This window comes from Antedon bifida, chromosome 4 (genome assembly GCF_963402885.1).
Source record: "Antedon bifida chromosome 4, ecAntBifi1.1, whole genome shotgun sequence".
Classification (NCBI taxonomy): Eukaryota; Metazoa; Echinodermata; class Crinoidea; order Comatulida; family Antedonidae; genus Antedon; species Antedon bifida.
In genome coordinates this window covers 33,709,442-33,732,586 of record NC_136229.1, presented here as the reverse complement: position 1 = coordinate 33,732,586, position 23,145 = coordinate 33,709,442, and the positions used below count along the sequence as shown (strand labels likewise).

The 23,145-nt window shown below is 32.9% G+C and overlaps 1 protein-coding gene across 1 annotated transcript; it reads right to left on the bottom strand.

Annotated features, from left to right (window-relative positions):
* Positions 1-78: 78 nt before the first annotated feature.
* On the bottom strand, positions 79-20,819 carry LOC144840488 (xylosyltransferase 1-like). Its single transcript, XM_078696304.1, has 10 exons — positions 20,531-20,819; positions 9,123-9,540; positions 6,167-6,333; positions 5,693-5,895; positions 3,986-4,066; positions 3,494-3,710; positions 3,205-3,381; positions 2,466-2,702; positions 1,707-1,925; positions 79-1,194 (listed from the first exon to the last, which is right to left on the bottom strand). Exons 1-10 carry the CDS (start codon positions 20,789-20,791, stop codon positions 532-534), a joined length of 2,643 nt encoding a protein of 880 aa, XP_078552430.1. The 5' UTR covers positions 20,792-20,819; the 3' UTR covers positions 79-531.
* Positions 20,820-23,145: the final 2,326 nt, after the last annotated feature.

Sequence of the window (23,145 nt, the reverse complement as noted above, 5' to 3'; positions counted from 1 at the left end):
TCAAATACATTCAAATGCACATTGGATGCGAATGTGTGTTACAAATCTTCTATTTTACCTCCTGTACCTGTACTTGAACATTGGTAGTGAATAAACATGAGATGGTGTTCAGGGTCTCTCACACCTGTTCCGGCACAGTTCCGGTCCCGCGTCAGCGAATCAAATAAATAATTTTCGTTTCCACACGGCTAGACGCATAACGATTGGCAATAAGCCGTGTGGAGAGAAGTGAAAACAAAACTCAAATACATTCAAATGCACATTGGATGTGATTGTGTGTTACAAATCTTATATTTTACCCCAACTGTACTTCAACATTGGTAGTGAACATGAGGTGGTGTTAGTAATGACATTCAAGTATATGTGTTGATAATTTGAATGTTCTAACCAATGTATGTTTTATTTCTTTGGAAGGAAGGGAAAATGTTGCATGGGATGAACTCATACCTTCTACTCAAAAACGTTTATGTGCATACAAATCTGTTTTCCTATCTTTCCTTTTTGTCTCTTGCGAAACCAGCGACAATTTAATTAACTTCGCCGATTTCTAGGAATACTGATGTCGGATTTTGGATCCGGGAATTTCGTACTCCAGTGAACGTCGTGACATTTTGTAAGTCCCCTACACTCAGCGCCATTAGTTTTCTCGATATCCATACAGAACCCACCCATTATCCAAAATGTCCCCACGAGTTCGTCCACCCAGCTGTGAAGTTCCGCCCCGGTAGTTTTTCCTTTCTCATTCGCAAGTTCAACAATAGATTCCGAATCTGCCAACTGAAAAATCGTCTTCATACTTGTGAAATCACGATCTACGTAGCTATTACGCGGTGGCCCGCTGTTGGTCGGTTCTGCATCCTCTTCGGTAATTCGTTGGCCATTTTTTACCGATAGAGGAACAATAAGAAAATTTGTCTCGGCCACGACCATCCATTGATAAAGCATTTTAACGGTCCATTTTCCCGGGCGCAACGGTTTATTAAACTCCGGTTTGTGGTGCATTTCATCACAATCACTTTCGACAGTTGTGTCAAAAGATGCAGCAATTTGATTGGTTGGGTCAATCCATGTGATTGTGATAGTATAAGGGTCACCTTCCCCCCATTTCATGAGAATGATTGGTTCGTCAAGGGTTCCTAAAAGTTTAGCATAGTTACGGAAGACTTGTTCTTTGGCATCGTACTCAGATCCTACCTGAAAAATAATTTAGAACAATTTAATATTAAGCAAGCTATGGACAACACAATTTTATTTCTAGTAAATATTAACCAAATTACTGGTTAAAAATCTGCTTTTTGTTAAAAATGGGAATCTGGTTTGTCATTAATAAATGTGTATTCAAAAATGTTTGTCACTATCTGAATGCTTTGGCGTACCATAGACGAGTGTAGACTAAAGCATTGACAGAACATGGATCCAATTTTCAAACAGAATTAAGTTGAGGACGGTTACAAGTACTCGTTCTACCCAGCTGGGATACGAAATTATAACATAAGATTTGTAAGATAGTTATTTTCCTTTATATTTATTTAAGGCAAGCTAACATGAGCATTGTAATTGCCATTATATTGGATAATAAAAGGAATCTGTATCTGAGAACTTAATTTGGCATTATCTGAATGCTTTGGCGTACCATAGATAAGTGTACTAAAGCATTGACAGAACATGGGTGCAATTTTAAAACAGAATTAAGTTGAAGAACTTACTTGCATTGATAAGAGACGTCCTGCAGGGCCTATTGGATTCACTATCTTCTGCCACTGTTGTGGAGTAAACAATCCCTCTATAGTTTCTTTCTCCCCAGATTCAAGTCTTGTTTCCAAGGTAATTATAATGCCTTTGAATTCCTCAGACATTTTGACAATGCTGACCTCTGTAGGTGTTGCGCTGAACTTAAAAAGGCAACCACTAGTGTGGACATTAGCCTGCAAGAAGAAGTAGTAATAGCAACATTTATAAAGAAAGGTTATATATCAACTCGGCTGTCGCCTCGTTGATATATAACCTTTCATCATTCACCTCATGCCATTATTTGTACCATTACACTCATAAATATTCATTATTTGTATACTATGGAACTTCAACCTACATAGGAACATTAATAAGTAAAATCAATTTTTTACTAATTCAATCAAAAGCTACTGAAATAGGACATAGGAACCAGTTACACATGTTAATTCATTGTGCGCATGCAATTGAGATGTGCCTTCTCACTCATTCTTTGACACAGTTTTGGCGGGATTGTAGGCCCAAGCGAGGACCTACAACAAAATATGCATAGGAGCTAGGTAATATATTAGGTGTAAAGAACAGAAGAAAAGGGTCAGAGTAAAATACATTTTTACAATGTTACAATTTTACTTTATTGTGTCGTGCTTGAAATGAAATATAATAAATATCAATATCAATATCATTTTACAATTTCTAATTTTTCTTACAAATATTTCAGACAATTGAATACAAACCCTGGCAACCCATTGTATATGAACAGCAGCCATTCGGACAAAGGCTTGATAAAATGTCATCGCAGTGTCCGTCACTTTCGTCACGGTATCTTCGATATGATATATATTTTGCCAGTATGTACGTAGACCGTTAGTCCCTCGTGGATACTCCTGATACATCCAATCCTCTACACGATTAACGATTTCCTGATTGATCACTGGTTCAAACTTTCTGGCAAAAAATGTTGGTCTGCTTGTCTGCAAGGTAAACATATAAAATTACTTTATATATTTACGTCGTCTGCTAATATTTACGTCGTCTTCTAATAGTATAAATAGGCACTCAGAAACTGGGCATGCTATATAATATTTAGGTCCATATTGAAGACACAGATAAATAAGCTTTTGTGATGTAGTCCCCAATATCAATTTACTGATTACAATTAGGCATGGTCTAAATTGAGGACAAAAACTTGAAACCTTTGATGTAATCGTTCTTATATTGCATACAAACAAAGCAGGTACTGTAGTATACATAAGCTTGGTTCCCACTAGGACGTAACCCACGGACATAAACGCAACAAAAGCCAATAACAAGCGACAGAATAATCCATAGCTTTTGATTGGTCAACTCACTTACGTTGCATTAGGTCCTTGTGTTGCGTCTCTAGTGGGAACCAAGCATTAGCAAATGCTTCACAATTTTTCAAGTATGGAAATCTATATGGATGGCAAATTAATAATTAAACATTTGTCATACCTTGAGCCTGTTAAAATCCTCTGGTTTGAAGTCATTAGGGGAGCATCCACACCAGTCAACGATGTGTTTATGTTGGCACTGACAACCTAGTTTACGCTTCCAGTTTGTCACACGTAAGTTGTTATCCACGAACGTTTCACACAGTTCCGAGTTTTCAAGTACGGTGTGAAAAAACGACTACAAAGAAAACATAATTCAATTAAATGTTCTTTTTCATATACCATTTTCCTACCCACCACTTTTTTTTATTCTAGAATGTCATGGAGCATAAATTGTTGTATGAAATTACCTCAGCTGGTAAAAGCGTATATTTGTAAAGATGTTTTAAACCATTAAGAAGTTCGTTGTCAGCCGTGATCAGATATTTGCAGTAGTCCCGGTTCACAACGATCCAATCAGATCCACCGTCTACCACGATACCTTTAGGAAGCTCTCGTTCTCCTAGTCTCCACATGTGTGTATCGCACTCGTAGAAAGTCCGGTCCAAACCTTGCTTTTTTGTGAACCTGATAAAACACAAAATGGAATTTTTAAGTGTTTATTACACAACTACTACTACTTTACATCCAACTCACAGGCCAAACTTTCTTTTACAGTGTTTACGCAGCCATAACAACATTTTTAACCAATCAGATAATTATAATATAACAACATGATAATTATTTGATTTGAATTGAGTGGAATCAGTTAAATTTCGTTTCCACAGGAATTTTATTGGTTAATTTTGCATTGCGGAAACACAGCCTTTCATACCCCCCATCTTCCTTACTCATGTGCTTACCTGATTTCATCTCTACCATGGGATTTCAAAAAGTTATATTGCCTGTACTTGGTTAAAAACGCTACAACTTTCTCATTCGGTCTGAAAAAAAAAACATGTCATCATGAATTTTCTTCCAGCAGTCATTTTACAAGTACAACGAAATAAAATAATAAAATATGGTACAGAGTTAGGAGCAAGGGATTCGTGAAAAAAGTAATAACCACCAATAGTGTCACTAAATTAAATAGAATTCTATTTTACACAAAGTAAAGTAAATCACTTGCTGCAAAATTGCTTTCTGTCGCACAACAATCAGAAATTTATAGAATGATACAAAATTAATGAAATGTAATCTACAGTGGATGACAACCCATCAACATTTTATAGATGTTAGTTAGATGATTAATAATGAATTAGCATAGTATGAATCATACATACATCATTACAATGCTTTGGATATTTTGCCAATGATATAGAATTCAGTCTGTGCAAAACCACCACAATTAAATAAAGGTCTTTAATCAACTTCAATACTTCCTAGAAATTTCTTTCTTACTTTTTATACATAATTCAAGTTTCATTTGTCATGTGTTCATTCACTAAAATGTTGTTGTACAAGCAATGTGCAATCTCAAACAAAAAATTAATGACAATGTTAATGTATTACTGTACAGTAAAATATTATTTATGTAGAAGTCTAATGAGTAATTAGTTTCTGGAACAAAAGAACTTTAAATTGAATTCAACAAATTTTAAGTTATATTCTTCTGCTCAATTAGGACATAGGCTCTGTCTACACTATCAAAATAGTTTGAAAAAAAGAAAAAATGTATGTGCCCAAATATGGTAGTGATATGACATCATCATGTCCATATATGGGCACATTTTGTTGTCACATAAAGTTGATAGTGTAGACAGAGCTTTAAATTAATGTCTTTTAAATATTCTGAATTTGAAATTGCTGAAACATTCTGACTGACGACAGTTTAATTCTGATTAATAACATCACTTACTTTTGCTATTTTTATTTCAGACGATTTTGATCAAGTCTACGATAAAGTAATTTATCGGGGATCTTATTAAACTGTGATGCGCGCAAGACTTAATCAAACATTGACAGATGACACCCAAGAGTTACAACGTTAAATTGTGACGATGTGTTAATGAACACGGCAACATAAGTGAGCAATAATATGCTAATATTAGTTTACAAATGAGAGTGAATATTACAAATGCACATTTTTTTTAATGTACCGACATATTTTTTGACAGGTTTGATAGTTAAATTGTGCAAGGCAATCACAAAATATTGAAATTACTTGACTTGACTAAATGCTCTTCCAGGGAAGAGAAGAAGACCAAGATGCAAATGGGAGAAGATTATAACAGATGTGTTTTGCTCTATGGAGCAAGCAAGTAGGATGACAGAAGACAGGAGATGGTTTCAGAATACTGTTAGAGAAGCCACGCTCTGATCAGAGTTTGCTTTGACGACGACGATGAGTCGCAATACACAACATTAGCAAAATTATTTCAAATCTTTTACGCAAAGTGAATAGAGTTGTTGAAGGATTTGGACCCAGGACCACTCATCTCATACTTTATTTCCTTTTTTTGGAATCACACACATTACTCATATTAGTAATGAACTACTTATTAAATCTTCAATTTGCTTAACATCTACAAGCCCTTGTCTCCAGATGCCTTTTTAATTACAATACTCACTTGATTGGAAAGTCTGATTCACTAAGATTAATAAAGAAATCCCATTGCCATTCAGGCATGTTAAGCAAATCATCCATACACTTGAGAAGAACCTGGAGTAGACTTGCTCCGCCCCATATCGTTGCCATCCGCCATGGCGTCAATCGAACATTATCAATTGTTTTCGCTAACTTACTGAGTTCACGATGGAGGTAATCTGACCTCTGCAAAAAAAGAGAAGTTAAAGATAATTATAATTGATGACAATCTAGGTTATTGTGACACAAAACAAAATAATTACACAAACCAGAAATGGTGTGTAGTCTACAAGTGCTAGCTTACCTGGATAAACTGACAAATTTATGGAGAAGGGTGTTCAATGGACTTTCTACTTTTCGAGAATTTTCGCTCTTCGAGAAGAATATGGCATTTGTTGGTTTATCCAGGTAAGCTAGGCACAATCACTATTTGTAAGATGTAAAAAGGTATACTCACCACATCTACATGGATATAAAAATAATGTCGTGGGTCATTAAGCACCTTGATCAAGCGGCGAACCTGTCGAAGGGCGCGCCCATGGACCACTAACACATACACAATACGCACCGGTGATTCAGTGTTGATGGTATATGTATCTTCATCTACTTGAGTTGTAGCTTTTCCTATAAAGAAATATAAATTATTTATTTATTTTAATAATATTTTACAAAGGTGGTTCATCCAGCCGAAGCTGATCACTAGGAACCCTCAAAACCTATAGATATAAATTCACAATACTAAGGCTTTATAGGAGATATTTTATACTATGTTCTTGCACCCAAAGTTTTGATGCTAACACTATAGATACATTCAGTGTGCATAGGCCGATCAAAACAACTCAGCTATTAAACCCGCACTGGTTTGAAGCACCGATTATTTTTATGATGATTGATGCATTGACTATTGCAGTTTAACGAGCAAAAGTCAATTAACCAAGGATTATACAGATTACTACGCTATGAATAATAAGCAATATTAAAAAGCATAGAAAAACCCAATGCAATACATACATTAAATATGGTTGAGTTTAGAGACACTTTGTGATGTAACCAGACCCAATTTGATGTAGAAATATGAATTATGATAATTCCCGGAGACCTAGTTAACTTAAAATACACACATCTTTAACATCAAAATATCCATAAATAATGTATAACATTCTACATTTCTCTTTTAAATGTTCAAGCGAATTATTACTATCATCCAATTGTCTACATTAATACTACAGGAGGTAGCATCCAGGCCTGTATTACATATTATTGGAACATTGATTCAAAACCTATTTTTCATCTTATTTCCTTAAGCTCTGTCTACACAATCAAACTTTATGTTACAAAAAAATGTGATGTGCCCATATATGGAGACAATGATGTCACATCACTACCATATTTGGGCATATCACACAAAATTGTTTGATAGTGTAGACAGAACTTTAGACAACAACCTTAAAATAATATTTAGTAGCGTTATGATGGTAATTATTTGTAATAAAATTATTTATTATTAAGAAATTTTACAGTTCAAAAAACATTCAAATTAATTGGTAGTGCTATAGAATACCTAGAATCATATAGATATTATGAGTGACTTGAATCATGGATGATGTATTATACCGTTGGGAGTATTACAATGAAGGTGTATTCTAATGAGAATTCAAATGCAAGGTTACAAAAATATTAATAATAATCCTTTGATGGTGCTTCTTCAATTTATGCAAACAATAATTAAGTTACAGCAAACCTATCTCTTTAGCACTTACAATGATGCATTAATCAATACATGAATTGCGTTTGCATGCCTCCGGTAATTTTATACTTTTTATTAACCTGTACATTATTCCATAAATTAATGTTTAACGATATTAAGAGAGGAGTATTTTGCCTTTAAAGTGCATAATGCACAAATTAATATACTGTCTTCGTTTGTGTGTGCAATGAAGCATGTTGTAATGTCCAATATTTCAAGTCAAGTTTCAAGTTTATTGTTTCACACAAATACAATATGAACAGAAACATAAATTAATAAATACAATTGTGTGAGGAGGACGCATTAAGCCAAGGCTTTAAGTTTGGTCCTCCAGATAAGTAATATATTTAATTATTTAATTTAAGTGAGAGAAAAAAAAAACTTCTTTCTTTCGTCAAATTGACAAATAAAATTAAACAAAAAGGCACAAAAAAGAAAAAAAAAAACAGTCTTAAGGCAATTGTGAATTACTAATGTTCTAAATAGTTTGAAATAAGTGTTTGTTTGTATTTTGTTTTAAATGTATTTATGATGGTTATGATATTTAGTGATTAGATTAGAAAGATGGTTGCTTGGTTGGATAGATTATTAGTATTATTTTACTTAGTGAGAAGAATGATGATGATGATAACTGATGATGATAATGATTATGATAACTGATGATGATGGTAACTGATGATAATGATTAAATGATGATAACTGATGATGATGGTAACTAATGTGATGATGATAATGATGATGATAACTGATGATGATGGTAACTGATGATGATGATAACTGATGATGATGATAACTGATAATGATGATAACTGATGGTAACTGATGATGATGGTAACTGATGATGATAACTGATAATGATAACTGATGATGATGATGATGGTAACTGTGATGATTGATGATGATAACATGATGATGATGAATTATGATTTAGTAACATTTTTTTGTATGCAGAGTCAACAGACTGAATTAAAAGTAACTGCTGTGCGAGTGATAATTTACAGAGATGTCATAAAAGTAAAATTGTTATCAAAAATAATTGTTTGCTAAGATTAATGAATGTTAACTCTCTAACAAATTACTCAAATTTTAAATATGTCAAATTGTTATACAGTAATTAAGTTATCATTCAAACTAATATTTCATTTGCTATAAATAATTCCAGAGAATTGTTTAAATAAACAGTTCACGTATGCTGGGTCAACGAACAGAATTAAAAGTTATTCTAACTGTGTGCGTAATATTCTACAGATGTCATAAAATAGAAAAATGTTATCAAAAATACCTTGTTAAGTTTTATTGTTATTAATAATAACTTTCACTTCATTGCATACTCAGTATAAAACAACTGATTCTACAGGGATTTCTTGGCAAAATGTTGGTTTGTTAAATTTCCTTTGTATACAAACATTGCATTTTAAATTGTTGTACAGACACATTCTATGAGCAAACAGAATATTTCATCACTTATCTACATCTCTCCTACAAAAGACGCAACGCAAGAATGTAAGTCCAGTGTAAGTGAATTGACCAATCAAGCGATGGAGTATTTGAACTGTCATTTGTCATTGGTCAACCAGCTTGCATTGCATTTACATGCTAATGCATTGCGTCTCTAATGGAAACCAAGAATGGGAAGCACACTTTAGTACAATCTTATAAATCTTACCTTTAAGAGGGCAATATCGCGGTAGTTTGGTGGGATACAGCGTGTTATCCTGAACCTGGCAGACTACATCAGCAATCCTCTGTTTACAGTCCTCCGTTTGTGCTCGGCTCAAAGCCGAAATTGCATCTTTGTTTTGAATGTCACATTTTGGAAGGTATTTTTTAGTCCTTGTTCCGTTCAAATTAAATTCATTACTATCTTTATTTTCTGCAATATATTTTGTTTCTAATTGTTTATGTTTAAATTTGTCTTCAATATGTTTTCCACTTTTCTCCTCTACAGAGTTTTTAATATTTTTTATAATTAATTTACTGTTATTTACAGGTAAATGTGCTGCAAAGTTGACCTGTTCATTTATTACTGATTGGATGTTAGCAGAATTTATGTCCACTCCGTGTTTCTTTTTTCTAAGTTCATCCTGAAATAAAAGAAGATTAATAGGTTAACATTCAATTTCATATCAACTTCAAATATTACGGAATGAAACATGAGCAAAATCTTTAAGGGACCATGTCAAAGTTACTTTACTTCAGTTACTGCAGTAATATGTTTTGTTGATACTTTAAAACATGTTTATGCAATTATTTAGCAACCTTTTTCTGGATAAACAAACTGTTTCATAAACTTATTCATTGTTCAAACAATCTACAACGAATGCTTTATTTTAGTAAAAAGTGTGGTTACTGCAGTAACTGCAGTAGAATAATTACTATAAGTAATCTATTATTTTCAATCTTACTATTTTTAATGAATAAAACAATAATAGCACCAAAAAAAACAGTTATAGTACTGTATCCAGATGCAAGACAATTTGGTTTCTGGCACACACAATCAGCAATTCCAGTCCTCAGTTAGTGCTCGGCTCAAAGCCAAAACCTTTATTTTGAATGTCACAATTTCTCCCATCTATGTTAGATGCGAGGAAGAGGAAGCTCTTTGACTAGACATTTACAAATACTGTAGTTCAAACTTCAAACATTTTGAAAAACGCCATGTTGTTGAAATCAACCCTTAATGATATTACAGAACAACAAAACCATTACTAGCTGTCAGATTAGAACTTAATCTTTTAACATATTTGTGCGAAAAGGCATTCAATAAACTCTATTTTTAGAACCACCTGTAAAGGTGAAATCGTAATACAGATCAAATGTGAAATTCGTTTCAGATAGCCATATTTCAAGAAGATAAATTTACACTAGTGTTGAATGTTGTTGCCAACAACATTGTCATTAAATTCAGATTTTATTTGAATAAGTATTTTATGTTATTGTGCTGAGGTAGATGGGGTCGTGACCCAGCTTAATTATTTTTTATTAACAGTTCTTACAATACATACAATCCTCTTACAAGTTCCAATGGTTATGACCAACCGTTTCCAGAACTCTTTCTTTCCTAAAGCTCTGTCTACACTATCAAACTAGTTTGACAAACAAAAGTGTGATATGGCCAAATATGGTAGTGATATGACATCATCATGTCCATATATGGGCACATCACATTTTTTTTCTCACAAAGTTTGATAGTGTAGACAGAGCTTTATACAGTGAGAGACTGGAATACCTTTCCATACCCCACAACTGCAACCATTTTCACTAAAAACCTTCTCCAAGCTGATCTCTAATTTTGACTAGCTCTCTCCCTTTTCAACCTCTATCTACACATTTAGTGATACTCCAGTTGGTGTTTTGCAAATTACACAATCAAGAATCAAGATACAGCTCCACATTTAACATTTAAGCACCAACTAAAAATAGTCTTAACATTGTGTTGGGTTAAAATATAGATGAGTTTACCTTCTTCTTCCCTCCCACTCTAGAGCCTTGACAACAAAACACCTTAACTAAAAAGCAAATGAATTTCTTACAAGACTTTTAAACTGACAAGTATACAATTACTTGCGAAACATTAAACGTAGTTTCAATTAGCAAAATCCCGCAAGCGATGTTTCATCATTAACTGTACATGAGTTGCCAGCGGCAACCATCAACAAATGATAGATTAAATACAATTTATGAATATTAGCCAAACTTTAAGCTATTATATTTCATGTTTATGTTTTTTGGAATTTCAATTTAAATTGTCTCTTTTTAACCTTTACTGTCCTCCCTAACACCCACCCCTCTATCAATAGGGTAAAGTACTGTAGAGGTGGATTTAAACATTTAGAAAACAAGGGGAAATATAGTCAATTGTTTTATGTGTTGCGTTCTCAAACTGAATACCAAATTTGACTCTACAAATTGAGTACACCGCTTGCTTTAATATTATATTATATAGAGTAGGTTGATCATCAAGGCGTCATTAATGCTGTACAATCGCACCACAGGGACAACATTAATATGGCAACCAATAAAACACTGGAAAGTGACTGGGTACCATCTGTTAATCCTTGATCTCTAACCCCTATTGCTTATGTTTTTTATTAATAGTTCTAATGAATTTGCTCTATATAAGGATTCAATGCCATGCAACTATCAATTCAATTAAACATTTATTTTATCAAATGCCGTACAAATAATACAGAGCATAAAATAAGGACCAACCTAGAAGTAAACTTGTCTCAGTTGACCCTTTAACATGGTTATTACAACAAAATAATTAGTACAAGTGAGATAGGAAGCATCAGAAATAATAATACAAAATGAAAATGTTTCATATTTTAGTAAAAAAGATATTTTTTAATTCTTTCTTTGAACAAAATGTTTGATTTCTTTTATATTAATAGGAAGCTTGTTCTATTGGGTGGGGCTAGGGTGGGGCCTTGGCAGTTTACAAACAAACCAGTTTTTGTTAGTCTAGTATATGGAATAATCATATGAGGATGTAAATGACAGAAATAAAAAAGGCTTTTAAATCGTTTGAAAAACAAATGTGTTTTTAACGGTTTAAATTTCCTATGATATGAATATCTAACACATTATTTGCTGTTAACTGTCATTTTAATTCCTCTTTTAAAAAAATAGTACATTTTCAAAGCTATAACAAAGAATGCTTGAATTTGCTAAAGTGACTTAAAACCAGAACACGCTGCAAAATGCCAAATGTATTCCTTTCCTACTTAAAATATGATCATATTTCATTTTGTCCAAAACTTGTCCAAAGAATGACATTAATGGACGGTTCCATTTTGTCCAAAACTTGTCCAAAGAATGACATTAATGGACGGTTCCATTTTGTCCAAAACTTGTCCAAAGAATGACATTAATGGACGGTTCCATTATGTCCAAAACTTGTCCAAAGAATGACATTAATGGACGGTTCCATTATGTCCAAAACTTGTCCAAAGAATGACATTAATGGACGGTTCCATTATGTCTAAAACTTGTCCAAAGAATGACATTAATGGACGGTTCCATTATGTCTAAAACTTGTCCAAAGAATGACATTAATGGACGGTTCCATTATGTCCAAAACTTGTCCAAAGAATGACATTAATGGACGGTTCCATTATGTCCAAAACTTGTCCAAAGAATGACATTAATGGACGGTTCCATTTTGTCCAAAACTTGTCCAAGAATGACATTAATGGACGGTTCCATTTTGTCCAAAACTTGTCCAAAGAATGACATTAATGGACGGTTCCATTATTGTTGAAGGGTAGTCACATTGAAAGATAAAATAAGCAAAACAAACAATCAAAAATGTTTTCTATAAGGATAATTTAAAACACTAAATTAAAAAAGTAATAATAATTCAAATTTGAGTCTAGTTTCTATGTCAATAATTGTATTATATTTGTTGCAGTAAAGTAAACACAGTAACTGTATTTAATTGTTGTTGTAGATTGAATAAGGACTAATAATAATTCAATAACAAATAATAATCCAATAACAAAGTCAATAATAATGAAATTAAAAAACTAATAACAATAAAAAGACTATAGTGTTCTCAACATGCAGAACTTAATGAAAGTGAAGTATACAGTGTAGAATTGTAACTCTGCTGTTTGCATAGTGTACTTTTTATTCAAAATAGAAATGTTGATATTAATGCATAAATTGTATTACAACAATGAATGAAATGAAATAAATTTCTTCTTTGTTGACTTTTATTCAAATTTATGAAACTAAATAATTTCTTCTTTACTGTTGCCATGACGAGTATCATGACAATAGTTTATCAAGTTAGCATTCATAATGATAATTATCGCCATAGAAACAGATTGCAATAAACAAACCATTTATTTTAATAGTTTCACAGATAAATGGATGCTTGGTTGTAAAAACTAAGAATTAGTTCCTCTTTTTTTGTTGATCGATTAAAAAAGGAAACCGAATATACAAAGCAAAATGATGATTTAGACTGTTCGAAACCGACTGAAAATATTATTACCACCAAATGGCATATGAAATTATTTAAGCTGAAAACTTTCAGATTACAGAAATGACATTCTCAACTGATTTCCGTAGTAAGTTTTTCAATTCGATTAGTTTAGAGAAAATTGCTGTTTGATTTACTGTATGAATATCTTGATTATTTTTTTCCATTTCTTGTCTTTGTAAAAAAAGTGTATGCCCAAATAAATAAATATATATTATTATTGCATAGATACTGTAGGAAAAGAAGTAGGGGATCACCTACAAAACGGCCTTCACCATCTGATGACAGTCTAATAATACCATACTGGACAGACTGCATTGAAACGTGATCCCTTGTTTTGTAAATGTGCTAAATGTTGTTTCAATTATTGTATGATTTCAACTGTCTCATAATAACATTAACGTGTTGTAGATTGTATAGAATTTAATAAACTTTGTTTATGTTGCATTAGCACTTGAGTTTTAACTTATTTCCTGCCATGCTGATACAATATAATTTAATTTCATATTGACAAAATAACAAAACGATAATAAACATTTCACATATTTAACTTTAAATGAAAACAAAAATGTTCAATATTATTATTAATAATAACTGTATGTATCTTTTTGTTATAAATAAATAAATATAAGTACAGTTGTTGAATTCAACATTTCTTTCAGAATGTTGTATCCACCTGGCTTCATGTCATCAAAATGGTGTTAAAACAATTTGAATAATTTAAATCGAAACACTAATTTTTTAGAAATAGTGGTGGATTCAATATTGTCCATGTATGAAAATGAACTATACCATTTGTGGAGAGGGGTGTTCAATGAACATTTCTACTTTTCAAGTTATATCTCCCTCTTTGAGGAGAAAGGGCTTTTGTCGGTTTATCCAGGTAAGCTAGGCACGAAATAGAATATTAAACTCACATTTTTTGGCTAAAATTTAAAACCTCTTCAAAACAACAGGGACATTTTAATATCATTAAAAACCAAAAACCAATCTGTAGAAAGTCTACAATTGTAATCGGAAATATTCTTCAAAATGAATTCTCAAAAGATAACATATTTAGGATTATTAATGGGAGAACATTAAGCATGAACCATCTTAGGGAATGATACTTAGTGCTAAGATTAGTTTGATAAGAATCAACTTATGGCTTTTTGATGGCCTTCAGGAATATTATGGTAAATCTAAATCATCATCACAAGGGACTTGACGTTGTTTTAATTGCAAAACCATACAGAAAATAAAACAAAAGACTTTATATTAAAACATCACTATTTTCCTTACCACAGTTTATTTTCACATTTTTTTATATACTTAAGTAATTGATTGGCATATCCAATGCTTTACAGACTTTTGATTATGATATTTTGTATTATTATTACACAGTACAGTACTTATGTAACCAACAAAGTAGGCTAAAAATAAAGACGTAACTTAATAGTTGTATTAATCCACTTATTAACTCCAACCATTCTGGACCTAAAGGTAAATAAGTTTTAAGTGTGGAAACCTGAGATATTCACACACTGTATAAAAACAGTAAGTCTATGCTAGGAGTGTTGAACACCTCTTCAGGACAGTATCATCAGCAGCATGCCACGCCCTCAAGTAGGCATGCCACGCCCTCAAGTAGGCATGCCACCACCCCTACAAATCTCACAATTTCTTTTCAAGAAGTTCTTTTAAAATGTAGTGTAACGTAAACACCAACCAAAATAACTTTATGCTATCACAGTTAACATTGAATTTCTGTTTTTTTAAATAAATGTAAAACAGAGCACTTCCCTAGGGCTCAAGAAATAATTTACAAGTATAGGATAAACATTCTATAATTCAAAAGTTGTTTTTTCAAGCGAAACTACATCAAAAACATTGAAAGCAATCCAAGATTACTCGCTTGTCTACTTAGAATATAATTTATTGTTTTTTATTAAACATTTTGAATTTATAGATGACAAAATTTCGTTTTTGTAAAAGCTAAAACGGAGTACTTACTCTGACGTTTCGATCTCTATCAGAGATCATTCTCAAATGTAGACTGCGGAATGTTAATGCAGCTTGGTCATGTTTGACGTCATCTGTTGATGACGTCGTACGCCTCCGGTTGTAGATTGGAGGTTGTGCGGGGCTCGGCCCCGCACAACCTCCAATCTACAACCGGAGGCGTACGACGTCATCAACAGATGACGTCAAACATGACCAAGCTGCATTAACATTCCGCAGTCTACATTTGAGAATGATCTCTGATAGAGATCGAAACGTCAGAGTAAGTACTCCGTTTTAGCTTTTACAAAAACGAAATTTTGTCATCTATATAAAATCGAAGCTAAATGAAATTTTTCCAAGATTTTGAATTTAGTTTCTCATAAATTTGAAATAATTCCATTCCGAGATGTTGTATAATTTACAAATCTAAACTTTATGTTTTCTACAACTTTTTCATTATGACGAGTGATATAGCAGATACAGGAGTCGGTGCCCACCACCACCGTAGTCACACATGGTTTTCAAATGTACAGTACCTTCTAGTTTCTAACCTTACCATAGCAATATATTTCGATACCCGCATTCAAAACATTTATCTTAAACACACTGCATAAAACAGTTTCAAGAACTAAATTTACAGACTTCTCAAACTTTTCCATTTTTAAACATTTTGGGACACCTCTATTCAGACACACTAAGGATTCATAAAAATAAAAAAGGGCAATTTATTATAACACTATTCTTCAAGAGAGACATCCATTTGAGTCGCGAAGGTGTCCTCTTAATAGGGGTCCTACTTTTACTGTATATTGAATAAACATAGTCTGACTATGTACAATAAAGATCCGTTTTCTCAGTTCAATGTGTTAATATCGTAATCGTTTAAATTTAATTTATTTTTTACCACACAATCTCAATGGAGTCGGAGATATCTCTTTAATGAATGCCCATCGACACTCTAATTAAAGTTAGTGAATTACTATGCCTCTCCACAGCATCAATGTATTGGTTACTTGCACAGGATTAACAAGTCTAATTAATAGCAATACTGTAGAAGAAATTATAAACCGTCGTCATACTGAACATTAATTAATTTTGAAATGATAAGGTGAGGAATTTTATGGATATCCTCATTTTTATTGTTTATTAATATTATAAACAAATCTGTTTTAAACGATGAGTAGCTTTTATATAATTTATATTTGTTGGAAGAAATATCAACAACTGAATTGAATGAGTCCATAATGATCTACTGTAAAAAATATGGTACTGTTGATACAAAAATACATGGTATGTCTACTACTGCGAACATGAAGATGAAAATACCTACAGAAACACGGTAAAATCATTAAAATTAAACATCTTAACTGTGAAGTTAATTTATATCATCTAGCGGTACAGTAATGGGCTTTAATAATTTAAAATAGGCCTACTGTTACAATAGTGTTTATAATATTAATCTCTCCCTAAATACCTTTCAAATTTCTAGATCTTTTTGAGTTGAGCTAAAACGCAGAAATTAAATTTTCAACTAAAAACTATTATACTTTTACTTTACATAGAAAACTGATTTCAACAGGTGTCAATCAAGGTATGTTTTTTATTTCCTACTAAATGTTATTTTAAGACTGTTTTTGATTGATTACAATGAAATTATATAACTACCTGTATATTCACATCTGTCTTTTTACTTCAAGGTCACCTTAGGGCCTAGGAAGGAAATCATTGCTTACTGATAGTGACAGTACTAGCATCTACATGTTGGGCCTAAAGGAAATGCTTCTTCTGCTATGAATAGCATTAGCAACATTAGACTTTAAGCTCTCTCTACACTATCAAACTTATACGTGACAAAAAATGTGATGTGCCTCATCACTACCATATTTAGGCATATCATTACCATATTTGGGCACATTACACTTTTTGTTTTGTTACATAAAGTTTGATAGTGTAGACAGAGATTTAGAAGTTTAGAATCTTCCACCACACATCCTCTGTATGCACTGTATACAGTAGCTATCACAACAATCACTTTTTTTAAGAACAGCTGACAAAAAATAGTGTCCAGTAAAAGAAGCCATGGAATTAGTAAAACCATGTTTGAACTAATTTCATGGGCAGATTAAGTAAGGTCCAGCAGCAAAAGATAAGATATCTAACATAAGTTCTGATTCCTCCAACATGGTATTTAAACTATCTGCAACAATTAGGCCGGTTTCATTTGGTTTCTTCACATGGTTTCACAGGGTAAGAACATCCAATGTGATGATGATAATGTTAAATTCCATGATATTTGATCGAGAACTATTACAGTGATTTTTACATTTGCACTTTATTCTTCAAAACTAATTAGGAAAACTACAGTTATTATTTTCAGCAGGTGAGAACCGATCATCGATTAAAAAATAATTCAGATAACAGATTCAACAGTTGCAATCTCATTTCAAGTAGTTTATTAAAAACACAATATCCATTAAAAAACTAACCAATTTATAAACAACAAATTTGATGTCTGCTTTGAATTTTTACAAAATATATTTCAAAAATTGTATGAGAGGAAGCGAGTGACAAATAGCTTCCTTAAAAACGGTCAAACATAACTTCCATGTGACCTGGTGTCTGTCTACAGCATTCCATAAACATTGGGAATTTCTAATAGTTTTTCTTTAAAACATTAATATGATTTTTCGAAAAATGTTTTCATGAATGGTTTAACGTAAAGAATTATACAGATAATACTGTGATTGATTTGATAATGATATGCATAATGTTGAAGGTAGTGCTTTTAGTTGTTTTGCATATTAAATACAGGTGTTCCCAAACGTGAGGTATTAAATACTGTAGTAATGTAGAAAGAATACAGATACTGTACTAATACAGTACACCGAGTATTCTCCTATAGAATAGACTGAATTCAGTGATGTGAACATTCAAGCAGAAATCTATTGTTATATTTAATGGCTATGAATAGACCTGTTTAGTTTGCCTATATAAATAAACATTTTACACTACTACAGTAGTGCTAGACATGTTCCAGCTGTTCACTATATTTTTAACTTAAACCCAACCTAAATTAATTCAGGACCACAAATTAATAAGCATGTGCTTAATCTTGACAAATGTAGTATCACATTCTTACAAGAAGCTCATATTTTAGTGTCAAGGAACATTACCTCAGTTCACATTCAACATTACAAAGTGCATTCAACTATGACAGTACATAGTATGTACTATAGTATACAGGATGAACCAACAGAAACCCTGGGAGAGTTTTTAAAAGCTGGTATTAAAGATCAGACTGGATGATGTCCGCAGCTGTCAAGAAAAGTACACCAAAATCAACATTACAGTAACCAATAAGCAAATTACTGTACCACTAACATCTGAAAATTTGCCCAATATGCACTTAAGCACAAAACCAATGGGACTTAAGAACCTAAAACTATCTCAACTATTACCAATTGACAGTTCTGTACATGGTAAAACAAAAGAGAGTACTGTTATGTATCATGTCAGGAAAGATGGAAATTGGATACAAAAATGTTACATCTTAAATCTAAATTAAGTCTATAGAAGCACAGTAAAATGAAAGGAAAAGGTCAAATATCAAACGCAGCTAAAAATGTCTACCAATTAAATGGAGGGGAGTGTTAACTACAACAAGTGTATTCAAAGGTTAGAAATAAAGAACTGTTCCAGTCTGTTAGTGGTGTGTGCAGCAAAAGATTTAGTTTTTGCTGCACAATCAATTACAATATTGTATTAAAAAGATTACACACTGACCTTCAAAAGAATAAAGAGTATTGTAGGAAAGGTGATGAAATGAAACTATATTACTGTAGGACAGGAAAGGTTGGTAGACAGACTACAGCACTACTACACTATCTATACTTATAAAACTGTAACTACTTTATCTCACAAGTGCAGACAGATCTCACATATACCTGGCAATATTCTGTGCATGTTCATATGTACACTGTAAGACATGGTGTATATCTAGTGTAGCCTACACCTTGCGTGTGAACTAGGCAGTGGCATTATTAACGCTGCATACCCTATTTTAACTAACGCCGCAGAGTTAACTCCAGCGACGCTTGAATCATTCTGACCTTATTTCGCCAGTCTTACGCCGTATGTGTGAATGTTCTAAGGTATGAAAGGTTGTTAGGCTCTAGTAATTAATTGACACCACAGAAAGATGCAATCTGACATTTTAACACAGATTTTGAATTACAGTACAAGCACTTTTATTTTATTGAAAACAGAATCATACCCGCATTCAGCACCCAGACAGGGCCGAACAAATGTGAAATGCTGAATGCATTTTGAATATATTATAGTTAAAATAACGATTGTGAGGCATTTGATAAATAGGCAAACTGCCTTAAAATGTCTTGACATGTTTCGAGAAACTATTCTCATCATCAGAACAGAAAACAATGCCTAGAGTACTTATATACCAATAGGTACTTATATACCAATAGGTTGTATGTAAATAAGGAAGTAATTAGTGTAATGAATCGGAAAGCTTCCGAAGTTTCTTATACCTACATTATTGGTGGCGCAATATATTGCATTGCATTGCTATTGTTCACTACTGGTATTCGCGGGCGTATTTGCATATCAGGTGAATGATTATATTGAATAACCGAGTAGCATAATAAAACAACAAGGTAGGCAACAAACAATCATATGGCAAGGGTGACGCCTAACTAAGTTATAGATTTGTTTGTTCAATATACATATATAAAAATATATTATACTGTAATTTAAAAAAAATTTGTTATAGTAAGCCAGTCTTTGTTGTTATTTTAAAGTTTTTAACCAATCACAATGCGGTTGACACTCGTTCTCTAAAACTAAACTGCAAATGTGTACTCAGCGACCTCGCATTTAGTAGGTAATGCAAAAGTCAAAAACACATATATTTTAAATTTGGTGCCAATTCAGACTGCTTCAACTTAAAACATGCAGTTGCTTAATTTAACTGTACTTAACCAAAGCCTTATTTTAAAAATAAAAGTAGTTTTATATAATAATTAATAGTGTAGGCCTAGGTCTAGACTAAGTTTGCATAATATTATTAAGAACTTAATACTTACTTTACTTGAAGCCGGAAATACACGTTTAGGCCTACGATCACGGTCGTTCTTGCTAGTATCCAATGGGCTCTCAAGCTCGGGGTCCCGCTTGACACGTTCGTGCACATTCCTCTGACCATCGAAATCAGAGCTGTCTAAAGTTGAAAACTTAAGGTAGAAAATGAACTGTAGAGAGAGAATTAACACCGCCGTGTAGAGGATGAATCTGTACCGAAAACAGAGGCGAATTGGAGAACGGTGGCGAACACCATTCATCGCCATACTTTTCTAGGCAAACAAATGAAACTACTTTCATGTAGTTAGGGAATATCTTGATTTTTCTGTGAAAAAATTATTAACAAAGGTTTTTTTGCAGATTCATACTCTATCACATACCAGTATACACCAAAAAATTCCTCCAGACATCAGGGGATGGGGAAAGTGGTTAAATTTGACCTTTGACCTTACAAGGCATATGACACTGTATCTCGATAACCATTGGTCCGAGAGATTTAGTTTTTGCACCAAAATGTTCCTTATATACATATTTATATTTACTATAATGAAGTATTTTTTCAAAAATTCATTAGAAATGGTGGAAAATGACCTTTGACCTTTTAAGCATATAACAGGTGTATCTCAGTGATCCTTGATCCTAGAGACTTAGTTTTGGCACCAAAATGTTCCTTATATACATATTTATATTTTCTATAATGAAGTATTTTTTCAAAAATTCATTAGAAATGGTGGAAATTAACCTTTGACCTTTTAAGGCATATAACACATGTATCTCAGCGATCCTTGGTCCTAGAGACTTACTTTTGCATCAAAACGTTTCTTATATGCATATTTATATTACTTGTAATAAAGTATTTTATAAAAAAGGAATTAGAAATGGTGGAAAATCATGACCTTAGATGGTCATGAAGCTGTATTCTGAAGACCATTGGTCGTAAAGACTTAATGTTTCTTATGGGCATATTCATATATATTAATAAAGTAGGCCTATTCTACCAAAAATTGTTTATTATGGTATTTTCCTCAAAAAAAGCTTTATTTAATGCTGAAAAACATTTAGCCCGATTACATATTTGAATTCTCCTATCATAATAAATTCAAATTCAAAATAAACATTTATTTCCTTTAATTGCAGAATAGAAACATAATAAAGAACAACAATGAAACGTAATAATAAGGTTTAAAAAAATAAAATGTAACATACAAATCATAACTTTCATCAGAGAATCATTAAAAGAATGTCAAAATTTCAATTCTGTGTAATAAATAATAGAAATTAAAAGAAGGTGGCAAAGTCCAAAAGGCAAGTCTGAGTGGGAGGAGCCATATATTAACTAAGGTTCGAAACAAAACACGATTACAGTTACAGACACAAAACAAACACACACCCATAATGTATCCCTATCCGAAAAAGTTAATTATGTCTTCTGACCTCACATATTTTGTTATTGTATAATAAAGTACCCTTATCCCAAAAGTTAATTTTGTCTCCTCCTAATCTCACATGCTATATTCATGGGCCATACCGGCTCTGTAATGGACATGGGTCAAACATTTCCCATATAGTCTGTCTCATAACAGGATAAACTAAAAAAAAAAACCTAACCCATATGGATTTGCCCGAATGAACCCTCTATCTAAGGACCCTTTTGGGATCTCTATGTGGTGCGCTACATAAGGCCTTGTATTACTATTAGTAATTAATATGGGGTAAATAGTTCATAGATTGGACCATATATAATAAAACTAAGTATGCACCCTTGATCTTGATTATGGATTTGCCCAAATGAACCCAAGGGCCGATCTTCCATGGACCCTTCTGGATTCTCTATGTTGGGCTACAAGAGGCCCTATATTGGAAATACTGTATGTGGGATGAAAATGTGGGTTCATATAGATATGTCCATGGAATAAATCTGCCTGTGCACCCTCGATACTTAAAGGAACACTTATGGATTTACCCAAATTAACCCAAGGGCAGGTGCTTCATGGATACCTTCTGGGTTCACTATGTGGCTGGGGCTACATAAAGCCCCATATTGGAAATATAATGGATGACAATGTGAGTTCATGGAATAAAGCTGCCTGTGCACTTTCGATCCTTAAGGAATCCATATGTATTTGCCTAAAATGAACCAACAGCAGGTCATCTATTTAGACCCTTCCGTGGTTCTCTACTGTATGCTTATCCATATTACATCATCTCTGCCATTGCAACCATCTTCTTTATTAGATCTTAAGCCATCCCCAGAAGTTCGAAATCTTGGGGTTTACATGGATTCCCACTTGCAGATGGATGCTAACATCAATGCCATCGTTCTGCTACGGTTGGGATTAGGAAGATTGGTCTAATTTGTAGATTTCTGGATAGGGTAACAACTGCACGACTTCTGCATGCCTTTATATCATCACGTCTGCACTACTGTAACAGTATTCATGTCGCACAGCCCAAGACCCTGCTTAGGAAGTTGCAGATGTTACAAAATAGTGCTGCCCGTATAGTGTGTCGAACCACATAACACCTATCTTGCATGAACTGCACTGGCTTCCTGTGAAGGAGCGTCTCAACTTCAAGATATTGCTGCTCACATATAAATCTCTTCGTGTTTTCACTCCAC